Raw genomic sequence first — 22,964 nt, 5'->3', positions numbered from 1 at the left:
ACTACTAATAAAGAACCTGCCTGCCAATGCAGGAGACATAAGAGACGTGGGTTCAGAAAGATCCCCTAGAGGAGGGTATGGCAACCCACTTCAGTATTCTTACTTGGAGAATCACATGGATGGAGGAGCCTGGGTAACAAAGGTCAACATAGGGTAACAAAGAATCAGACACTGAAGTGACTTAGCACACATGCATTCTAATAAATATGAAGTGATATCTCATGATTTTGATTTGCATTTCCCTGATTAGTGATGCTAAGAATCTTTCCTGTGACTGTTGGCAATCTGTCTTCTCTAGAAAATTGTCTATTCAGGTCTTCTGCCAATTTTTAATTTTTTTTTTATGTTGAGTTTATGAGTTCTTTACGTGTTTTGGACATTAATGCCTTGTCAAATATATCACCTGCAAATATTTTCTTTCACTCAATAGGCTGCATTGTCATTTTTTTATAGTTTCAGACACTGTGCAAAAACACTTTAGTTTGATGCAGTAACATTTGTTCCCAGTTGTTTATTTTTGCTTTTATTTCTCATACCTGAAAATACAATTATGTAAAGTTTAAAAATAAAATAAAATTTAAAAAAATAAAATTAAATTAAAAAAAAGAAAATCCAACCTCTATTCTAGAATTTAAAAAAAAAAAAAATCAAAGAGCACACTGCCTGTCTTCATCTAAGATTTTATGATATCACATCTTGAATTTAAGTTTTTAAGTTTTGAGTTTACTTTTGTATATCATGTGAGAATGTTGCAATTTGATTCTTTTGCATGTGGTATCCAGTTTTCCCAACACCATTTATTGAAGAGGCTATCTTTTTCCTATTGTATATTATTGCTTCTTTTGTCTCCATTAATAGACAATAGAAATATGGGTTTATTTGTGGGCTACTGATTCTGTTCCATTGATCCAATACCATACTATTTTAATTACTGTAACTTTATAGTATAGTTTGAAATTACAGAGTATGATATCTACAGCTTTGTTCTTCTTTCCCAAGACTGTTTTTGCTATTTAGGGTCTTTTGTGTCTCCATACAAATCTTAGAATTATATTTTCTAGTTCTCTGCAAAATGCCATTAGTATTTTGGTAGGGATTTTGTTGAAATTTTATATTGCCTTGAGAGAATGGTCATTTTAACAATATTAATTCTTCCAATTCTTAAGCATGGTATGTCTTTCCATTTGTTTGTGTTGACTTCAGTTTATCTCATCAGTGTCTTTTAGATTTCAGTGTACAGATCTTTCATCCTTGGTTGAAATTTTTCTGTTTTATTCTGTATAATTTTATTGCAGATGGGTTTTTTTTTTTTCACTATTTCTCTTTCAGATATTTGTTATTAACTTATAGAAATACAGCAGATTTCTGTTTTTTGTCCTGCCACTTTACTGAATTTGTTGTTAGTTGTAAGGGTTTTTTTGTGGTATCTTTAGGATTTTCTATATATAGTATCATGCTATCTGCAAACACCGACTGCTTTATTTCCTGCCTTCCAATTTGAAGGGTGTTTTTTTTTTTTTTTTTAAACTCAGTTTTCTTATCTGATTGCATTGGTTAGAATTACCAATACTATGTTAAATGAAAGAGAAAAGAGTGGGCATCCTAGTTTTGCCCCTGATCTTACAGGAAATGATTTTCCACTTTTCACCATTGAGGATTATGTTGACTGTAGGTTTTTCAATAATGGCCCTTATTATGTTGAGGTATGTTCCCCTTAGATCCACTTTTTGAGAGTTTTTGTTTGTTTGTTTGTTTTTAATCAAAAGTGTATGTTGAATTTTTGTCAAAAGCTCTCTATATCTTTTGAGATTATCATAAGATTTTTTCTTTGGTTTCTAAAGTGGTGTATCACAGTGATTGGTTTGCAGATATTGAACCATCCTGTATCTTGGCATAAATCTCACTTGATCTTCATTTTTTGGCCATATGGCATGGCTTATGGGATTTTATTTCCCTGTGTTTGTGCTAGGTTGTCTCAGTTGTGTCTGACTCTTTGTGATCCTATGGACTGTAGCCCACCAGGCTCCTCCTTCCATGAGATTCTTCAGGCAAGAATACTGCAGTGAGTTGCCATGCCCTCCTTCAGCAGATCTTCCTGACTCAGTGATTGAACCTGCATCTCTTATGTCTCCTGCATTAGCAGGCGAGTTCTTTACCACTAGTGCCACCTGGGAAGCCCTGAGTTCCCTGACCACAGGTCAAACCCAGGCCTTCAGCAGTCCTCAGAGCACAGAGTCCTAACCACTGGACTGCCAAGGAATTTCCTCACTTGATCGCTATGTATGGTCCTTTCAAGGCATTATTGCATTTGATTTGCTAATATTTTATTGAGTATTCTTGTATTTATGTTCATCTGTGATATTGGCAAGTAATTTTCTTCTTTTATATCTTTGTCTGGTTTTGGTATCCAGATGATGTTATCCTCATACAATAAGTTTGGAAGAATTTCTTGCTCATTTATTGTTCAGAAGGGTAGATGTCAAATCTTCTTCAGCTGTTTTGAAGAATTTACCTGTGAAGCTGTCTGGTCCTGCACTTTTCTTTCTTTGGATTCTTTTAAATTATGGATTCAATTTTATTATTGTTAATTGATCTCTTCATAGTACCTATTTCTTCACGATTTAATCTTGGGAGGCTCCATATTTCTAAGAACCTATCTATTTTTTCTACATTGTTCATTTTATTGTTATATTAGTATATGTAGCAATCTCTTATTATCCTTTGTATTTTTGAACTGTCATTTGTAACTTTAATTTATGATTTTGTTTATGTGGGCCTTTTCTTGATGAGTCTGGCTAAAGGTTTATCGATTTTAGTTATTTTCCTTTTCAAAGAGCCATTTCTTTATCTTATCAAGGTGGCGTTTCTTTGTTTCATTGTTATTTTCTATTGCTTTTTATCTCTATTTTGTTTACTTCTATTTTATTCATTATTTGTTTCCTTCTACTTACTTCCGGTTTTGTTCATTCTTTCTTTTTTTGGGAATTTAGGTATAAATTTTGGGTTGTTTGATACTTTTTTCTTTTTCTTTTATTCTTTTTTTGAAGTAGGTTTCTATAGCTATCTCTACAAAAATTTAAAATTTCCTCTATAAAATGCTTTTGTTGCATCCTGTTTATCTTGGATCACTGTGTTTTCATTTTCATTTGTCTTAAGTATTTTTTATTTACTCTTTGATTTCTTCAGTGATCTATTGTTTGTTTAGTAGCATGTTTTTAGCCTCCAGGTGTTTGTATTTTTTCCTTTTCTCTCCTTGTAGTTGACTTCTAGCTTCATTCTGTTGTGGTCAGAAAAGATTTTGATATGATTTCAGTCTTCTTAATTTATTGAGCCTTGTTTTGTCACCTAGCATGTGATCATTCCTGCAGAATCTTCCATGTGCCCTTAAAAAGAAAGTGCATTTTACTGCTTGTGGATGAAATGTTCTATATAGATCTGTTAAGTTCATCTAATCAAATGTGTCAAGTCCCAGGTTTCCATATTTATTTTCTGTCCAGATGATATTCTCATTGATATACATGGGGTGCCAAGGTCTTCTACTATTATTCTGTTACTGTCAGAATTTCCCTTTATGTTTGTTAATATTTGCATTATTGTATTTAGGTGCTCCTATGTTGGGCGCTTATATATTTACTATTGTATTTTACTGTTCAATTAATCCCTTTATCATTACTTAATGCCCTTAGTAATCTTTTTTATATCTTTAATATCTATTTTGTTTGATACAAGTATTGGTACTTTAGCTTTATTTTCATTTCATTCGCACAGAATACCTTTTTACATCCCTTCACTTTTAGTCCGTGTGTGTCTTTCAGTCTAAAGTGAGACTTTCATAGGCAGCATATATATCAGTCTCACTTTTTTTTAACCCATTTACCCACTCTATGTCTTTTGATTGGAGCATGTAGCCTATTTACATTTAAAGTAACTATTGACTCATTACCCTTTTGTTAATTGTTTTTGGTAGGTTTTTCATGTTTTATCTTCTTCCTCTCTCTTTCTATTTAATTTGATTTGATGACTTTCTTTAGTGTTGTTTAGGTTTCTTTCTTTTTTCTGTGTATGTACCTATCATGATATATATGTGTATACATATGTGTGTGTGTGTGTATCTTATTTGAAATTGATGATCTCCTAAGTTTGAATTTATTCTAACAACCCTGCATTTTATTTCCCCAAAAAACATTTATGGTTTTCACATCATATTTTGCATCTTGCTTTGGGTGTGTGTTGATTAACTACTTATTACAGATGAGCATGGATGATTTTACTACTTTTGTCATTTTTCCTATTTTTTATGTGGTTAATCTATTATCTTCATTATATGTTTGCCTATACTAATGAAATTTTTCATACTTTTCATATTTCTAGTTATGTTCTTTTCTTATACTGTAAATTTAGAGGTAGTAAACTCTTATTGATAGCTTTTTTTGGCAGTGAAACTCTATCTTTCCTTTAAATCTTAATGATAACCTTGTCAGTGAGAGTATTCTTGGTTGTATGCTTTTCCCTTTCATCACTTTTAATACATATTCCTATTCCCTTACACCTGCAAAGATTGAGATGAAAAGTCAATTAATAGTCTTGTGAATCTTTCTAATAGTTTTTTGGTTTTTTTGTTTGTTTGTTTGTTTGTTTTTTGTTTTTTTTTGCTCTTTCTGCTTTCAAGATTATCCTTAAGTGTTGCCGTTTCATTTCTGTGTCTTATTCTGAGCATCAGTTCAGATGCTCAGTCATGTCTTACTTGTTATGAGCCCATGGACTGCAGCTTGCCAGGCTTTCCTGTCCATCAGCAACACCCAAAGCTTGCTCAAACTCATGTCCATTGAGTCGGTAAGGCCGTCAAACCATCTTATGCTCTGTTGTCCCCTTTTCCTCCTGCTTTCAATCTTTCCCAGCATCACTGTCTTTTCCAATGAGCCAGTTCTTTGCATCAGGAGGCAAAAGTATTGGAGTTTCAGCATCAGTATCAGTCATTCCAATGAATATTCAGGACTGATTTAGGATGGACCAGTTTGATCTCCATGCAGTCCAAGGGACTCAAGAGTCTTCTCCAACATCACAGTTCAAAAGCATCAGTTCTTCAGTGCTCAGCTTTCTTTTGGAGAGGGCAATGGCACCCCACTCCAGTGCTCTTGCCTGAAAAATCCCATGGATGGAGGAGCCTGGTAGGCTGCAGTCTATGGGGTCTCTAAGAGTCGGATATGACTGAGCAACTTCACTTTCACTTTTCACTTTCATGAATTGGAGAAGGAAATGGCAACCCACTCCAGTGTTCTTGCCTGGAGAATCCCAGGGACAGAGGAGCCTGGTGGGCTGTTGTCTACAGGGTTGCACAGGGTCGGACACGACTGAAGTCACTTAGCAGCAGCAGCAGCAGCAGCAGCTTTCTTTATGGTCCAACTCTCACATCCATACATGACTACTGGGAAAAAAACCATAGCTTTGACTAGATGGCCTTTTGTTGGAAAAGTAATGTCTCTGCTTTTTAATGTGCTGTCTAGGTTGGTTATAGCTTTTATTCCAAGGAGCAAGTATCTTTTAATTTCATGACTGCATTCACCATCTGCAGTGCTTTGGGAGCCTAAGAAAATAAAATCTGTCATTGTTTCCCCATCTATTTGCCATGAAGTGATGGGACCAGATGCCCTGATCTCGTTTTTTGAATGTTGAGTTTTAAGACAGCTTTTTCACTCTTATTTAATGTTTCTCAAGAGGATCTTTATTTCTTCACCTTCTGCCATAAGGGTGGTGTCATCTGCATAACTGAGGTATTGATTGTACTCCTGGCAAACTTGCTCCCAGCTTGTGCTTCATCCAGCCCAACGTTTATCATGATGTACTCTGCCTTTAAGTTAAATGAGCAGGGTGACAATATACAGCCTTGACATACTCCTTTCCCAATATGGAACCAGTCTGTTGTTCCATGTCTTGTTCTAACTGTTGTTTCTTAACCTACATATAGATTTCTTAGTAGGCACATAATGTGATCTGATATTCTCATCTCTTGAAGAATTTCCCACAGTTTGTTGTGATCCACACAGTCAAAGGCTTTGCTGTAGTCAACAAAGCAAAAGTAGATATATTTCTGGAACTCTCTTGCTTTTTTCTGTGATCTAGCAGATGTTGGCAATTTGATCTCTGGTTCCTCTATCTTTTCTAAATACAGCTTGAACATCTGGAAGTTCATGGTTCATGTACTGTTGAAGCCTGGCTTGGAGACTTTTGAGCATTGCTTTGCTAGTGTGTGAGATGAGTGCAACTGTGCGGTAGTTTGAACATTCTTTGGCATTGTCTTTCTTTGGGATTGGAATGAAAACTGATCTTTTCTGGTCCTGTGGCCACTGCTGAATTTTCCAAATTTTCTGGCATATTGAATGCAGCATTTTAACAGTATCATCTTTTAGAATTTGAAATAGCTCAGCTGAGAATTCCATCATGTCCACTAGCTTTGTTTGTAGTGATGCTTCCTAAGGCCCACTTGACTTCACATTCCAGGATGTCTGGCTGTAGGTGAGTGTTCACACCATTTTGGTTATCTGGGTCATGAAGATCTTTTTTGTACAGTTTTTTTTTGTGTATTCCTGCCACCTCTTCTTAATATCTTCTGCTTCTCTTAGGTCCATACCATTTCTGTCCTTTATTGTACCCATCTTTGCATGAAATATTCCCTTGGTATCTCTAATTTTCTTGAAAACATCTCTAGTCTTTCCACTCTCTTCTTTTCCTCTATTTCTTTGCATTGATCACTGAAGAAGGCTTTCTTATCTCTCCTTGCTATCCTTGGAACTCTGCATTCAAGTGGGTATATCTTTCCTTTTCTCCTTTGCCTTTAGCTTCTCTTCTTTTCTCAGCTATTTGTAAGGCCTCCTCTAACAACCATTTTACCTTTATGCATTCTTTTTCTTGGGGATGGTCTTGATAAGTCTCCTCTGCAATGTCCTGAACCTCCATCCATAGTTATTTGGGTCTCTGTCTATCAGATCTGATCCCTTGACTCTATTTGTCACTTCCACTGTATAATAGTAAGGGATTTGATTTAGGTCATACCTGAATGGTCTAGTGGTTTTCCCTACTTTCTTCAGTTTAAGTCTGAATTTGGCAATAAGGAGTTCATGATCTGAGCCACATTTAGCTCCTGGTCTTGTTTTTGCTGACTGTATAGAGCTTCTCCATCTTTGGCTGTAAAGAATATAATCAATCTGCTTTTGGTATTGGTCATATGATGACTTCCGTGTGTAGAGTCGTCTCTTGTGTTTTTGGAAGAGGGTGTTTGCTATAACCAATGTCTTCTCTTGGCAAAACTCTGTTGGTCTTTACCATGCTTCATTTTGTACTCCAAGGCCAAATTTGCCTGTTACTCCAGGTATCTCTTGACTTCCTACTTTTGCATTCTGTCCCCTATGGTGAAAAGGGCATATTTTTTCAGTGTTAATTCTAGAAGTTCTTATTGGTCTTTATAGAACCATTCAACTTAAGCTTATTCAGCATTAGTGGTTGGGGCATAGACTTGGATTACTCTGATATTGAATGGTTTGCCTTGGAAACCAATAGAGATCATTCTGTCATTTTTGAGATTGCACCCAAGTACTGCATTTTAAACTCTTTTGTTGACTATGAGGGCTACTGTGTTTCTTCTAAGGGGTTCTTGCCCACAGTAGTATATATAATGTTCATCTGAATTAAATTCACCGATTCAAGTCCATTTTAGTTCACTGATTCCTAAAATATCAATGCTCACTTTTGCCATCTCCTGTTTAACCACTACCAATTTACCTTGAATTATGGATATAACATTCCAGATTCCTATGTGATATTGTTCTTTACAGCATCGGACTTTACTTCCATCACCTGGATCTTTTAACATTCATTTGTTTGAGACTTTTTGTGTTTTCTGGACCTTAGTGTCCTCTTCCTTTCCCTAGTTAGGGAAGTTTTCAGCTTTTTTTCTTCAAATAAGATATATGCCCATTTACCTTTGTCTTCTCTTTCTGGAATCCCTATAATGTGATTGGTTGTATGCTTTATGTTTTTCCATACATCTTTTAAACTTTTCTCATTTAGATATTTAAATTTAAATTAATTTTTTTAATCTTCAGCCTGGATGATTTCCACTAGTTTATATTCCAGTTTGGTGATTCATTCCTTTCTACCACCTAATCTATGGTTGATTCCTTCTAATCTATGTTTTATTTTAGTTGTATTCTTCAGCTTTGTTTGATTTGTCTCTACATTTTATATATCTTTTTAAAAATTCTGTTTAACCATTCTTTTCCCAAGTTCATTAAGCACCTTTATTATCATTAACTTGAATTCTTTTTTGGATATATTGTTTATCTCCATTTCATTTAGTTCATTATCTGAGGTTTTGTCTTGTTCCTTCATTTGGAATATATTCTGTCTCCTCATTTTACCTAATTTTCTGTTTTTATTCTGCTTATTAGGCAGATCAGTTATTGTGTTTCACAGTCTTGGTGAAGTGATCTAATATAGAGAATGTTCTATGAGACCCAGAAGCACTTCCCCTCTGTTCATCAGAGAAATATGTTCTGATGGTGCACCCTTATATATGTGTGTGCCCTTCTGTTGTGACAAGGCTAACTACTGTGGGAATGCTGGTAGGTGTGGTTGATTTCTAGCTTGATTGGCTGCCAGGCCTTCCTTTGTGCAGTGGCTGCCAGCATGATGGTGGGTGGGGCTATATCCTGACTCAGCTGGCATTCTGTCCAAAGGCTTCCTGGGGCTGGTGCCAACCCCTGATAGGCAGAGCTTGGCCCTGGTATGGCTGGCTTCACATCCTGTGAGGTTCCAAGCCTGTTACCAGCTTGTGGATGGGGAGGGCTGAGGCTTGGTGCAGCTTGTTCTGTGGCCCCAAGAGTCTTGGTGCTGGTGCTGACTGACTGGTGTGTGGAGTTGGGTTCTGTTGTGAGAATACTTAGCATTGTTAAGATGGTAATACTTTCCATGGATTCAAGGCATGTGTCTCAAAATCCCAACTGTCTTCTCAGCAATGATGTAAGCTGCTTTGCCTCCAGAATATTATGGAATCTTCATAGCAGTCTTGTGAGTTCCGTATTTCTTTATACATTTTGCACATGAAGAAATTTAAGCAAAATTATTTGTTCAGTCACTTATTATAAAATGGCAAAGATGACCATGAAAACAACATGTTCTACCTGTTTACTTTCCCACTTCAACAAAAGGCATCACTAAAGAGAATTTGGGAGATATAACATAAGCTCATGTAATACTTTTAAAAGAAACCATGACTGTTTTCTTGAACAGATATTCATCAAATTTCAAATCTCAGGCTTTCAGGGGGAAAGAAGCTTACTACTGAAATATCCATTATACCCTCAAAAAAGTAGGTTCAAGCCATCTGTAAAGAGAAAATAACTTTGAACGCTTTGATTTTTATCTAAGAAATTCATGTGAAGTTTTCATTATATTCCACAATGTCATTAATAAAAACATTTTAATTACTCCACATGAGGAAAAACATGATGCTCTGTAAAGATATTTGGTGATTTACTAAATCTTTTCTTGTTTGAAAAGTACTGCTGCTGCTGCTGCTAAGTCGCTTCAGTTGTGTCCGACTCTGTGCGACCCCATAGACGGCAGCCCTCCAGGCTCCCCGTCCCTGGGATTCTCCTGGCAAGAACAATGGAGTGGGTTGACATTTCCTTCTCCAATGCATGAATGTGAAAAGTGCAAGTGAAGTCGCTCAGTCGCGTCCGACTCATAGCGACCCCATGGACTGCAGCCTACCAGGCTCCTCCGTCCATGGGATTTTCCAGGCAAGAGTACTGGAGTGGGGTGCCATTGCCTTCTCCTTGAAAAGTACAGAGGCATGTATAAAAATGATACAGTTTCACATATATAGCCTTTTGCTCTTCTTTCTCCATCTGTATTTGCTGTTCCTTAAAAACACTGTATTGGATTTCCCTGGTGGCTTAGATGGAAAATAATCTGCCTGCAATGCAGGAGACCCAGGTTCAATCCCTGGGTTGGGAAGATCCCCTGGAGATTGGAATGGCAACCCGCTCCAGTATTCTTGCCTGGAGAATTCCATGGACAGAGGATCCTGGCAGGCTACAGTCCATGGGGTCTCAAAGAGTCAATCATGATTGAGCTAGACTAACATTTCCACTAAAAACACTGTATAGCGAAGAACAATGGTCCTTTTTATTTTAAGACTATAAGAGATTTCATTTTTTATGGCACAACACAAGGTAATGGCACCCTAGACTTACAACACAGCCACCATGTGACAGGCATAGAGGGAAGGGGTTAACATATGTTATTCAATATAAGTCTCACAAAAGCCCTAAGAGTAGAAAATATCCTCACTTTTTAGATAAGGCAAGTTGATCTCAGAGAGCCTAACTACTAGGCCCAAGGTTCAGTGGTGGAAGAAAGGTTTTAACCCAGGTCTGGCTTGCTCAAAAGCCCTACTGATTTTACATTCTCTCCCAAACAGGGAAGACTGGTCTGTGACTTTTACATTTCATCTTGGTTCCATAGTCATTGAGGATCTTTTCTTACATTAGTCAGACTCCTTAAGGTATCTAAAGTGTCCTCAAATCTGAGAGTCAAAGAGAAAGAAAGAGATAGAGAAAGACAGAGAGACAGAGAGAGAGATCCAGAGAGATAGAGAAGGAGTGAGAAAGAGAGAAAGGGAGAGAGACACAGGGAGGGAGAGAGAGACTGAGATTATAACTGGGTGCTAAGGGTTTCTGAGCCCAACTTTCTCATGGTTGAGCTGGTGTTTGTAGGCCTATAGCTTTCTAGTAATCCACTTTCATTTAATTAATTGTGAAACCATTGGAGAAAAGCAAGTCATGTTCTTGTTTGGAAAATTTCCATTTTATGTGGCAGGGCTTTTGTTTCAGACTTCATAAAACTGAATGCTGAGCATTGGGATAATAAGTGAGCACATAACCTAGGGGAGGTGGGAAAAAACACAATGTTGTGTGCAAATTCTGCACTTACATATTCTCAAAGGAAATCTCTGCTGTGCTTCCAGTTAGAGTTATTTAGGGATGTGTTAGAAATTTCAGAGGTTGTTCTTTTAGTCTTTTATTTTTTTAATTGTGTTATGTTATAGCTATACAAAGGAATACATGTAACATTCAAGTTACTTATATAGTATGATAATAAAACAACATTCATGAACCCCAATTAAGTAATGAGAACATTAACATTTTTATTTTCCCCAACCTAACCCTTGGACCTAGAATGATGCCTAATATGTAGCGGGTGCTTAATACATGTTTTTTACTGAATGCATAAATCAGTTTGTACCTCCCTTCATTATATAATTACCCCCTCAGGGATAACCACTATGCTATATTTGGGGTTTATTACTCCCTGGCATTTTTATGTTTTTCACATATATATTCCCAAATTACATATTGTTTGCTTCTACTTCTTTTTAAACTTTATCCAATTGAGTCATATTGTATATAGGCTATTATGAGTTATGTTTTTTTCCTGCAACATTAGTTTGTGAAAATTCAACTGTTTGTAGATGTATTCTGTTCCTTGTCATTGCTGAATTGTATTTCATTGAATGAATATGATATAATTTATTCATTCTTTCTCCTGTATCATTTCTGCTTCTATAAACAAAGCTGCAATGTCCATTTCTGCACATACTTCCTGGTACAAACATGCATGAGTTTCTCTAGAATACAAACATGGGAGAAGGACTGCAATCGGAATTTTCATTTCCAGTGCCAGAAGATCAGTCCATGAGACAGAATGGCAGTATTCCCTTTGTCAGTGTTAGTGGGAATTCTGTCCAAATAATTTTGCCAGAGAGAGGAGGTAGGAGGTTGGCAAATACTGGCATGGTAAGGTCATATCTCAGGCCTCTAGCCAAAGTGGGTTGTAATTAGGAAAAACTCAAATTGTAAAATTGCCTTCATTATTTCTCCTTCTTCCACATCCTTTACAGTTTTTTTTTTGTTTTTTTTTTTTTTTACATTTTAGATTTATTTAATTTTAATTGACGGGGAATTGTTTTACAAAATTGTGTTGGTTTCTACCACACTTCAACCTGAATCAGCCATCAGTTCAATTTAGTCACACAGTCGTGTCCAACTCTTCACAACCACATGGACTGCAGCACGCTAGGCTTCCCTGTCCATCACAAACTTCCAGAGCTTGCTCAAATTCATGTCCATCGAGTTGGTGATGCCATCCAACCATCTTGTCCTCTGTCATCCCATTCTCTTCCTGCCTTCAATCTTTCCCAGCACTGCGGCCTTTGCCAAATCAGTTCTTCGCATCAGGTGCCCAAAGTATTGGAGTTTCAGCTTCAGCATAAGTCCTTCCAATGAATATTCAGGACTGATTTCCTTTAAGATTGACTGGTTTGATCTCCTTGCAGTCCAAGGGACTCTCAAGAGTCTTCTCCAACACCACAATTCAAAAGCATCAGTTCTTCAGCACTCAGCTTGCTTTATAGTCCAAATCTCATTTCCATACATGACTACTGGAAAAACAATAGCTTTAACTAGACAGACCTTTGTTGGCAGACTGCTTTTTAATATGCTGTCTAGGTTGGTCTCAGCTTTTCTTCCAAGGAGCAAGCATCTTTTAATTGCATGGTTGCAGTCACAATCTGCAGTGATTTTGGAGCCCAAGAAAATAGTCTGTCACTGTTTCCACTGTTTCCCCATCTATTTGCCATGAAGCAATGGGACCAGATGCCATGATCTTTGTTTTTTGAATGTTGAATTTTAAGCCAGCTTTTTCACTCTCTTTCAATTTCACCTAGAGGCTCTTTAGTTCTTCTTCACTTTCTGCCATAAGCATAATACACATACAGATCTTTGTTGGCAAAGTAATATCTCTGCTTTTCAATATGCTGTCTAGGTTGGTCATAACTTTTCTTCCAAGGAGTAAGCGTCTTTTAATTTCATGGCTGCGGTCACCATCTGCAGTGATTTTGGAGTCCCCAAAACTAAGGTCTGACACTGTTTCCACTGTTTCCCCATCTATTTCCCATGAAGTGATGGGACGAGATGCCATGATCTTCATTTTCTGAATGTTGAGTTTTAAGCCAACTTTTTCACTCTCCTCTTTTACCTTCATCAAGAGGCTTTCTAGTTCCTCTTCACTTTCTGCCATAAGGGTGATATTATCTGCATATCTGAGGTTATTGATATTTCTCCTGGCAATCTTGATTCCAGCTTGTGCTTCTTCCAGCCGAGCATTTCTCATGATGTACTCTACATATAAGTTAAATAAGCAGGGTTACAATGTACAGCCTTGATGTACTCCTTTTCCTATTTGGAACCAGTCTGTTGTTCCATGTCCAGTTCTAACTGTTGCTTCCTGACCTGCATACAGGTTTCTCAAGAGGCAGGTCAGGTGGTCTGGTATTCCCATCTTTTTCAGAATTTTCCACAGTTTATTGTGATCCACACAGTCAAAGGCTTTGACATAGTCAATAAAGCAGAAATAGATGTTTTTCTGGAACTCTCTTGCTTTTTCCATGATCCAGCGGATGTTGGCAATTTGGTCTCTGGTTCCTCTGCCTTTTCTAAATCCAGCTTGAACATCTGGAAGTTCACGGTTCACATATTGCTAAACCCTGGCTTGGAGAATTTTGAAAATTACTTTACTAGCGTGTGAGATGAGTGCAATTGTGCGGTAGTTTGAGCATTCTTTGGCATTGCCTTTCTTTGGGACTGGAATGAAAACTGACCTTTTCCAGTCCTGTGGCCACTGCTGAGTTTTCAAAAATTTGCTGGCATATTGAAAGCAGCACTTTCTCAGCATCATCTTTCAGAATTTGAAATAGCTCAACTGGAATTCAATCACCTCCACTAGCTTTGTTCATAGTGATGCTTTCTAAGGCCCACTTCACTTCACATTTCAGGATATCTGGCTCTAGATGAGTGCTCACAGCATCGTGATTATCTGGGTCGTGAAGATCTTTTTGTACAGTTCTTCTGTGTATTCTTGCCACCTCTTCTTAATATCTTCTGCTTTTGTTAGGCCCATGCCATTTCTGTCCTTTATCGAGCCCATCTTTGCATGAAATGTTCCCTTGGTATCTCTAATTTTCTTGAAGATATTTCTAGTCTTTCCCATCCTGTTGTGTTCCTCTTTTTCTTTGCATTGATCGCTGAGGAAGGCTTTCTTTTCTCTTCTTGCTATTCTTTGGAACTCTGCATTCAGATGCTTATATCTTTCCTTTTCTCCTTTGCTTTTCACTTGTCTTCTTTTCACAGCTATTTGTAAGGCCTCCTCAGACAGCCATTTTGCTTTTTTGCATCACTTTTCCATGGGGATGGTCTTGATCCCTGTCTACTGTACAATGTCACGAACCTCAGTCCATAGTTCATCAGGCACTCTATCAGACACATGTATATATGTATATATTTTATTTATCTAATATTTACTTTTCATTCATATAATAATAACTACTGTCTTTTTATACATGTAAATATCAGTTCAGTTCAGTCACTCAGTATAAATACATATATGTATATACATACATGCATATATTTATACTTTTCAACTTGGACAAACTCTGGGAGATGGTGAGGGACAGGGAAGTCTGGTGTGCTACAGTCCATGGAGTCACAAAGAGTTGGCCACAAATTGGTGACTGATCAACAACAACAACAACAACATACCTTTCAAAAAGCATTTCTATCTTTGAGATACTTTCTCATCTGTAGCAGTACACACTTTGCTTTATTATATCATCTACTATGTTATTATACAGTTCTTTGCTTCCTGTCTTTCTCCTGCAGTAGATAGTAAGTTGCTTAGAGGCAAAGTTCATATCTTGATCATTAGTATCTTCCCAACACCTAGACCTGTACCTGGTCCATAGGAGTTGAGTTGAACCTATCACCTAATTTAGACCTTCAATTTCATAATATAGTTAGTCATTGGTTACAAATCTACACTTTGCAGTTGGACTTACCTAGGATGGTAACCTGGCATTTCACTTACAAGAACAGTGATCTTGAACAAGTTTATTGAGTTTTCCTGAGGAGCAGCTTCCACTCTTATAATATAGGGATGATACAAAACTACCTGGCACAGTTGTTGGGAAGATTAAATGAAATGATATATATGAAATGGCCTGGCACATAAAGTGCCTTAATACTACATGTCCTTCTGATTTTATTTGAACTGTTTTTATTAGTTATAGAAGTCATGAAATGTAAGATGATGAATAATAAATTAATTTTTTTAATGACAATTTTTACCCAAGGAAATGACATTTTTAGCCAAAGGAATGGTGTTCTCAGCTTTTGGCTCATTCATATCTGGGAACTGAGCTCTTTTCCTGTGGAACTCATGGCCCTCCTATTCTTATTTTGGTGGATAGACTCCTGCTGGCTTGGGATGAATTATGGGGAAAAGATAGGCCACCATAATCAGCTGCTGGGTTTGCATATCAGCAGAAGTTTCTGAGTGTTTTCTGTTGTATTTTGGCTGTGAATAAAGGCTAATATTTGTCTCTTAGAGATAAAGTGCTTGTCAAGTGTAGCCTGAGTGAAAGCCTTCTTTGCTTTTGCCCTGCCAAGGTTTCTCACTTAGGGTTGGGAGGAGAATAACATTTCATGCTTTTTTGGGGATTCTGATGGTTGTGCTGAGTATGATAACCAAAGAGTCATGGGTAGAAAGTGAAGGTGGTTACTGACAAGACAATAGGATAATGGACGCTGTGTTAGATTTGGAGTCAGAGATTCCTGTACTTGATTTCAAAAAGTTTTGTGCTTCTCCACTCTCAGTATGAATTTCTTCATTTGATATTATAATAATAATAATAAATGTTTCACAGTGGTGTTTTGAGGAGTTGAAATCATGCAACACAGCAAACAGGCTGTCATTAGAGCTTATTTTCCTTCCTTCTTGCCTTAGTAAGAAAGAAGTACTCATACAAATGGTGAATAACTCTAGGTCCATCCACATTACTACAAATGAACCAATTTTGTTCCTTTTATGGCTAATATTCTACTGTGTATATGTATCACAAGTTCTTTATCCACTCATCTGTTGATGGACATTTAGGTTGCTTCTATGTCCTGGGTATTGTAAATAGTGCTGCAGTAAACATTGGGGCACATGTGTGTTTTTGAATTATGGTTTTCTGAGGGTATATGCCCAATAGTGGGATTGCTGGGTCATATGGCAGCTATAGTTTTTTAAGGAACCTCCATACTCTTCTCCACAGTGGTTGTATCAATTTACATTCCCACCAACAGTAGAAGAGTGTTTTTGTTTTCTCCACACTTTCCTCAGCCTTTATTGTCATACAGAGTGGAATAAATCAGAAAGAGAAAAACAAATATATATATTAATGAACATGTATAGAATCTACAAAGATGGTACAGATGAATCTGTTTGCAGGGTAGGAATAGAGATGTAAACATAGAAAATTGACATGTGGATACAGTGGGGTAAGGGAGGGTTGGATGCATTGGGAGAGTAGATTGATGTGTATACACTACTATATGTAAAATAGATAGCTAGTGGGAAGCTGCTGTATAGCACAGGGAGCTCAGCATGGTACTCCGTGAGAACTTAGAGAAAGTGGGATGTGGGGGAGGGAGGTTCAAGAGGGAAGGGATATATGTATTCATATAGCTGATTTACTTTGTTGTACAGCATAAACTAACACCATATTATAAATCAGTTATACTCCAATAAATAAGTAAAAGCACAAAAAGTAAATAAAATAGTGGTTGCATTCTTGTGGATAAGAGAATAGGCAGTTGTCAAGTACCTGTAGCAGATTAACCCGGGAAACCACTTATGTTTTGTTTAATGATTAGACATAAGACAGGAGAGAAAAAAGTTTACCTTTGAGTAGTATGAACCATGTTCCCTTTATTTAAACTTGAATTTATTACTGTGGGAGACTAAGATCTATCTTTCCATTAAGGTTTTAGGATTGGGTTTCTGGCCCTCTCTTTCAGGCCACCTGGAAGGACACAGGCACAGATCCTCTTGGAGATAGACAGTTAACTAGGTGACCTTTGAAACTCTTAAACCAAAGAACATGAGTATTCTAATAGCTAAGTGTTTAGAGGGTTGCCTGAAAGATTTCCAGCATCACTGTGTATTACTTAACTGCTACTTTATGTTATAGAATGGGAATGGGGAATGTCCATGTTATCTAGATAGACTCCTAAGGAAAGAAAAGGAATGGAAAAAAAAAGACAACATGAAAATACTAATTGTAATTCCTCACTTCTGTATTCATTACAAGAGCTTTTTATCCTTTTGGCTTATTTATACTTCTGCTCACACAAGTAGGTCAGTAGGCTGGGTAATATTATTCCTACTTACAGATGAGAGTAAGGCTCAGAGAACTATAACAAAGCACATCAAACTGCTTTGATGCTTAGTCTGGTATCGCCATAGGTCTCCCTTTGGATAAGTAAGGTTTTAGGACTGAGTTCATACCATTTAATTACTCTGATATTGTTTCATGACCACCACCTTAAGTTAGAGATGTTTACCTCAGGTTTCTGCCTTCATCCATCCCTCATGCAGACATAGCCCAAGGGACTGGCTGATTTCAGAAAACTTCTCAAATCCTTTCATAGGATCCAGAACGGCTCTGTCCACATGATAGAAACCCTACAAAAATAATCCCTAGGAGAAATCCAAGGAAAATTCAGCTTCACACTGACTCTGTTAAGCAATAAATAATAATTTACACATGCAGTTTAATCCTGAAGATTCAGACTTCTACCTTCCTGTTTCTGCCAACTACTGACATGTGTTTCATTATTCCTCTTGGGTCTTTTCAGTTTGGAGACCACCAGGGACCATGTTCTGCCCATCGACTATTACTTTCCACCCCAGAAGACCTGCCTGATTTGTGGGGATGAAGCTTCTGGCTGTCACTATGGAGCTCTCACTTGTGGAAGCTGCAAAGTCTTTTTTAAAAGAGCCGCTGAAGGTAAAGGATCTTGGACACTCACTTTTCTCTCCCTTTCTCTCCTAAAAAGAGACACCAGTTTATCAGGACTCAGGATTTTATGATCTCTGGGACAAAGTCACTGGCAGTGTTTGTTGAAAGAACCTAAGAGCCTTAAAAAGTCAATTTTCATACTTGTTGGACCCCTGTCTTTGGCAGCGTTGTTATTACAGGCAATGAAGGCAATGAAGTTGGTCCCAGCTGGTTCTTGGAGCTTGGTGGGTCCTAGGAACAAAAGAAAAAATTAATGATTTGAAAAGATTTAATTTCCTCCTTTCTTGTGTTCCATTCTCCTGCCTAGTGAGGGAAAAAATGTCCTTATTAGAGAGGTTAGAAGTGGAGAAATCCAGACTAAGTCCCCAGCCTGTACTCTGTGGTGAATACAAGACTATTCCTTAGTGAAGGCTTCCTGGCCTCAACCCCAGAAAGGAAGTGTTCTCACTGTTCAGCAGACCATCAGTCTATGCACCTGCTCCCTCCTGCTGCTGCCTCCTTGGGGCCTTTTTGCATTAATAGCTCCTAGGTAGATAAGTATCCAAAGTGATAAGAAACTTTTATTCTCTCCTTCAGACCCTGTCCAATAGCCCATAACCCTAAGCTAAGTTGTATCTTATATTTGGCTAAGTGTCCTCAAAAACTGGCTCCTTAGTATTATTTAGTTTAAAATAATTAATATCTGCTTAGCCCCAAGAGGTGCTCAGGCTACATCTTACAGCAGGAAGACCTCCTACACTTCCAGACCTCCTATATATGCTATTGCCTCCTTCCTTCCCAATCTCCCTAGGCTTAAGCCTCCTACCCATCCACTTCACTCCCCATCCTGTACTAAGTATTCCTTCTTGAAAGGACACTAATTAACAGCTTCTAGACAGAGATGCTCTGCTCTGGAAGCATACTCAGTTGCTAAACACCAGTATCTACTCTGGCCTCCACTTTTCACAAAGGAAGTACTTCTTGCCAAGACCCTTTTCTTCCTTCTCACTGGCCTAGAAATTTTAAGTCAGAACTGAAAGAGACAGCCTTTCGTATATAAAGCTATAATCCCTGAGGACAGTCTTAAAGTGGCAGGTATATTGGCCACACCTTTCAGCAGGAATGTGGTGACACCCATCAGAGGACAGCAGAAGCACCACAGTGTTCTTGGCAACTAGAGAAAAATTAGAAAGTGTGTGCTCTTTAACTGGTCTCCCTACTGATAGCTAACTGGAATGATGATTATCTTTTCACCATTTTGGCCAGGTGAAAGGAATACCTATAAAATGGAAACCTATTTTGTTTTCTTCTAGTTCCCCAGGCAATAAGAAGACAGATACTGTTCAGCATTAAAGAAAGCATGCTGCATGTTCCACCCATAACCCTGAGTGTCACATTGCTACTGCTTAAACTGAGCAATATGAGGTCCAGTGCCCCAGTGCCCAGGCATAGGCAGTTTGGAAAGAGACAGAGATCAGTGTCTTCATTCCTTAAGAGTACTCACAAAAGGATGGTTGTCAGAAAAGGAAATGAGGAGTAGCACCAAAGACTTCAGATCACCCCAACATCTCCAGTGAGAATCTGCCTTTTCCCCATACCTTGGCTTCAGTTAGGCCCTATCTATAGAGCAGAAAATGAACCATAGCACCCATCTAAAGCAATGTGTCAGTAAGCCCAGGCACCACAGTAATAGCAACTATATCCAATGGGAAAAGAGTTCAAGAAAGTAAGCGAAAAGCAAATTCAATAGTTAGATAGATTAGATTGTATTTGATGCTGCCTCTGGGTTTTAAAAATCTGGGTCACGATATTATTGTTTTTGGAAAACTGTGGAAATGATCAACTATATTGTGAAAGGGAAGATTTTGCTGTCATAACATATTCCACATGGGAGCTTTCTACAGAAATTAAGGCTGAAGGAGAGAGGCAGGCAGAAGGGCAGCTGGCAGGGCTGCCTGGGAGGAGCTCTGCTATTATGTGGATCTTGGACTATTTGAGAACAAGGAAGCTGGGAGAGGGGTAATCACTCAAATTGCCGAGCATTTGGAAATCTAGCAAGGTCTCAAAATTCTTCAGACCCTAGAATCACTTGTTAGAGGAACTTGGTAATATTTTCTTTGAGAAAATGAGCCTCTGTGAGCTCATGGAGCCAAACGATCTAAATTCCTTGAAATATTAAAATCTCCAGTGGGTTCTTTACAAAACTATGGAGCCTATTGGTTCCTTTGGAATGTGAACCCCAGCTTCCAGTCCTGAGCCCTTTGAGGGACAGGAGAAAGTGATTTAAAAAACATGAAACAAAGCAAAAAGAAAAAAAATGTATTGGTGTTTTCTTTTACCTTTAAAGTTTGGTGGCTGCAGTTTACTACCATTATTATCTCTATTTGAAGGCAGGGGGCTGTCTTATTACCTGCAGAGAACATTTATTGATTTTTTTTTCATTTTTACAATGCATCTTTATTGCCCAAATGGCCTTTCTAAAGGTGATTCTGAATCTGCCTTGTTGAAACTTGGAATTCCACCTGTCTTGGAGGGAGTGGGAGAACAACTCTTTTCTTCCTAATTTGTTTGTTGTTGTCAGTTAACTCAGATGGAGTATTCAGAGTGTTGATTACCACTTTATTCAGGGTTTCAAAAATCTTTGGACTGGGCACAGGTACAAGACTTAAAAGCCTGGCACGTCAGAAAAAAATCCATTTCTAGCTTTGGTAGTTCATAAACCATGAGGCTTTAATGCTGTCATTGGTGCAAGACTCAGCAAAGAATCGATTGTAATCTAGCCAGGTTTTCCTGTTGAGGAAGAAGAGAACCTCACATTTTCTCATTGTCAGTATTGCTGGGAGTTTAGAGTGAAGATGAGGCTAGTCAAGGAAGAATCTGCTTATTTGGGGATTAAAAATGATGATAAAAACAATTGTAGGCCACGGGGGTAAAAATCATTAAAACCTGCTTGATGGAAACTTATTCAAAGAATGTGTGTGTGTGCATGTGTGTGTCTAGGTATGTGCTGTTGAGAGGATGGTCTCTGGGTTTGAAACAAGCATGTAGAGAATTAGCTAGTGGTGGTGGGTGGGATGAGTGGGAAGGTGAAAGGGGAAGGCATGTTGGATGTTATCAAAAAGACCAGGAAGTCAAAGGAAGGTGATATCCTTAAGCAGAGTAGGGGCTCAGAGGGGGTTTAGTTTTGTGACATTGGCTAAGAAAATGTCCCTGTTTGGACCTCAGTTTTCCCTGTCTGTAAAATAGGGGAGTTAAACTAAGATATTTTTAAAATGCCCTTTCAGCTTAGACTTTTTGTGACAATTCTATAAATAACAAACACCATCACTGTTATTTCAGCAAACATGTGTGTTTATACTTGTATACACGTTTGGTTTTGCCTTCCTAGAAGATGGTGAATCCTAGCTCCTGTCTCTTAAAAAAACCAGTCTTCAGATGAGGATAGAGCCAGCTCAGAGAGTGCACTGTGGATGGGCTGAGTTAAGAGTCAGGACTCAGATTCCCTCTTCTCCCGGCACTATGACCATGGCTGGATAACTTCCTTTCTTTTCCATTTTCTCATCTGGAAAATCAGGATATGAATCCTCATCTCTACCTCATCATGTTTCAAAGAGGGTTAATTAATTCATCATGTGCATTATGTGCTCAAGAATTTACTATTTTTCAGACATTTTCTAGTAAAACATTGGAGATTGTACATCCATTTGTTTTGTACGCATGGAGCACTGTTTGGTACACATCATAAAACTGAAACTGTAGTTTACATTCTGAACTCAAAGAATTACACCATCTTCACTGATGTTTACAATATGTCCCAATTTAGTATCCTTGGCAAATTTTATATAAGTATGGCTTTGATTCTCTTTCTCTCCCCAGGTTTCTGTGAGGGAAGAAATGTAAGTGAACCCTCATTGAACTCTTTCTGTCCTTTAAATCTACTCTTTCCCACCTCAACTCATGTGGAATTGAATGTTACTTCTTGTTTGGAGTCTTGCAGAGAGTTTTTGGTGCATATCAGTGTCCTCTTCACTCCCTGACTTTAAGAGTAACATTTCCCAGGGGCAAGTTAGCTATGTTAGGAAGATATAATTGCAACTTTGTGTGTGCATGCTAAGTTGCTTCAGTCCTGTCTGACTCTTTGCGGCCCTATAGGCTGTAGCCTGCCAGGCTCCTCAGTCCACAGGATTCTCTGGAAAAGAATACTGGTGTGGGTTGCCATGCCCTCCTCCAGGGGATGTTCCCTACCCAGAGATGGAACCCAAGTCTCTTATGTCTCCTGTATCGGCAGGCGGGTTTTTTTTTGTTTTTTTTTTTTTAACCACTATCTCCACCTAGAAAGCCCTACTTGTAACTTCAAAAGGGCCTCCATCGAGTGTCTTTGGCCAAGAAGTTGACTGATGCTTATTGCACGAGTCTTAGAGATTTTTTTTTTCACAAAACTCATAGTATCTTTTATCTGTCCCTGATTTTTTTAAAATATCATAGCCAGACTTTATTTTTTTTTGCTACTTTTTATTTATTTATTTTTTAAACATTATTTATTTACTTTACAATAATTAGGGATCAGCAAACATTTTTCTGTAAAGGGCCAGATAGTAACAGATTTTGTGCCCTATATAGTCTCTGATGCTATTATTCAACTCTGCCTTTGCAGCATGAAAACAGTCCTAGACAAAACCAATGGGTGTGGCTGTGCTCCAGTAAAACTTTATGGGCAGTAAAATTTATATTTCATTCAGTTTTCACATGCCTTTAAATACTATTTTTTATTTTTATCAGCTATTTTAAATCTAAAATTCATTCTCAGTTCTTGCGTCACACAAAAAGAAAAAGCACATTAAATTTGGCTTGTGAATTTTTGCTGTTTGTCAACTCTTGCTTTAGATGGTCACTCCTCTGCTTACAAATCTGCATAGAAAATTTGGCTCTTTCTGATCTCTGGTGTCTTAGTAACTCTCTAGATTATCTAATTTTAAACATTCTTCTGATATGGCCAGTGAAAGTTTGTACACCTTGCTTGCCTAGA

General features: G+C 37.8%; 1 protein-coding gene across 2 annotated transcripts in view; it reads left to right on the top strand.

Moving 5' to 3' along the window:
- AR (androgen receptor) overlaps nt 1-22,964 on the top strand; it is a 215,960-nt gene that overhangs the window by 110,773 nt on the left and 82,223 nt on the right. For both annotated transcript variants that reach the window (XM_061409856.1, XM_061409857.1), the window contains exon 2: nt 17,796-17,947. In XM_061409856.1, coding sequence (XP_061265840.1) covers nt 17,796-17,947 — 152 coding nt within the window. The remainder of the gene's footprint in view (nt 1-17,795; nt 17,948-22,964) is intronic.

This window comes from Bos javanicus, chromosome X (assembly GCF_032452875.1).
Source record: "Bos javanicus breed banteng chromosome X, ARS-OSU_banteng_1.0, whole genome shotgun sequence".
Lineage (NCBI taxonomy): Eukaryota > Metazoa > Chordata > Mammalia > Artiodactyla > Bovidae > Bos > Bos javanicus.
Note: the sequence above shows the minus strand (reverse complement) of the source record. Positions and strands in the feature narration are given on the sequence as shown.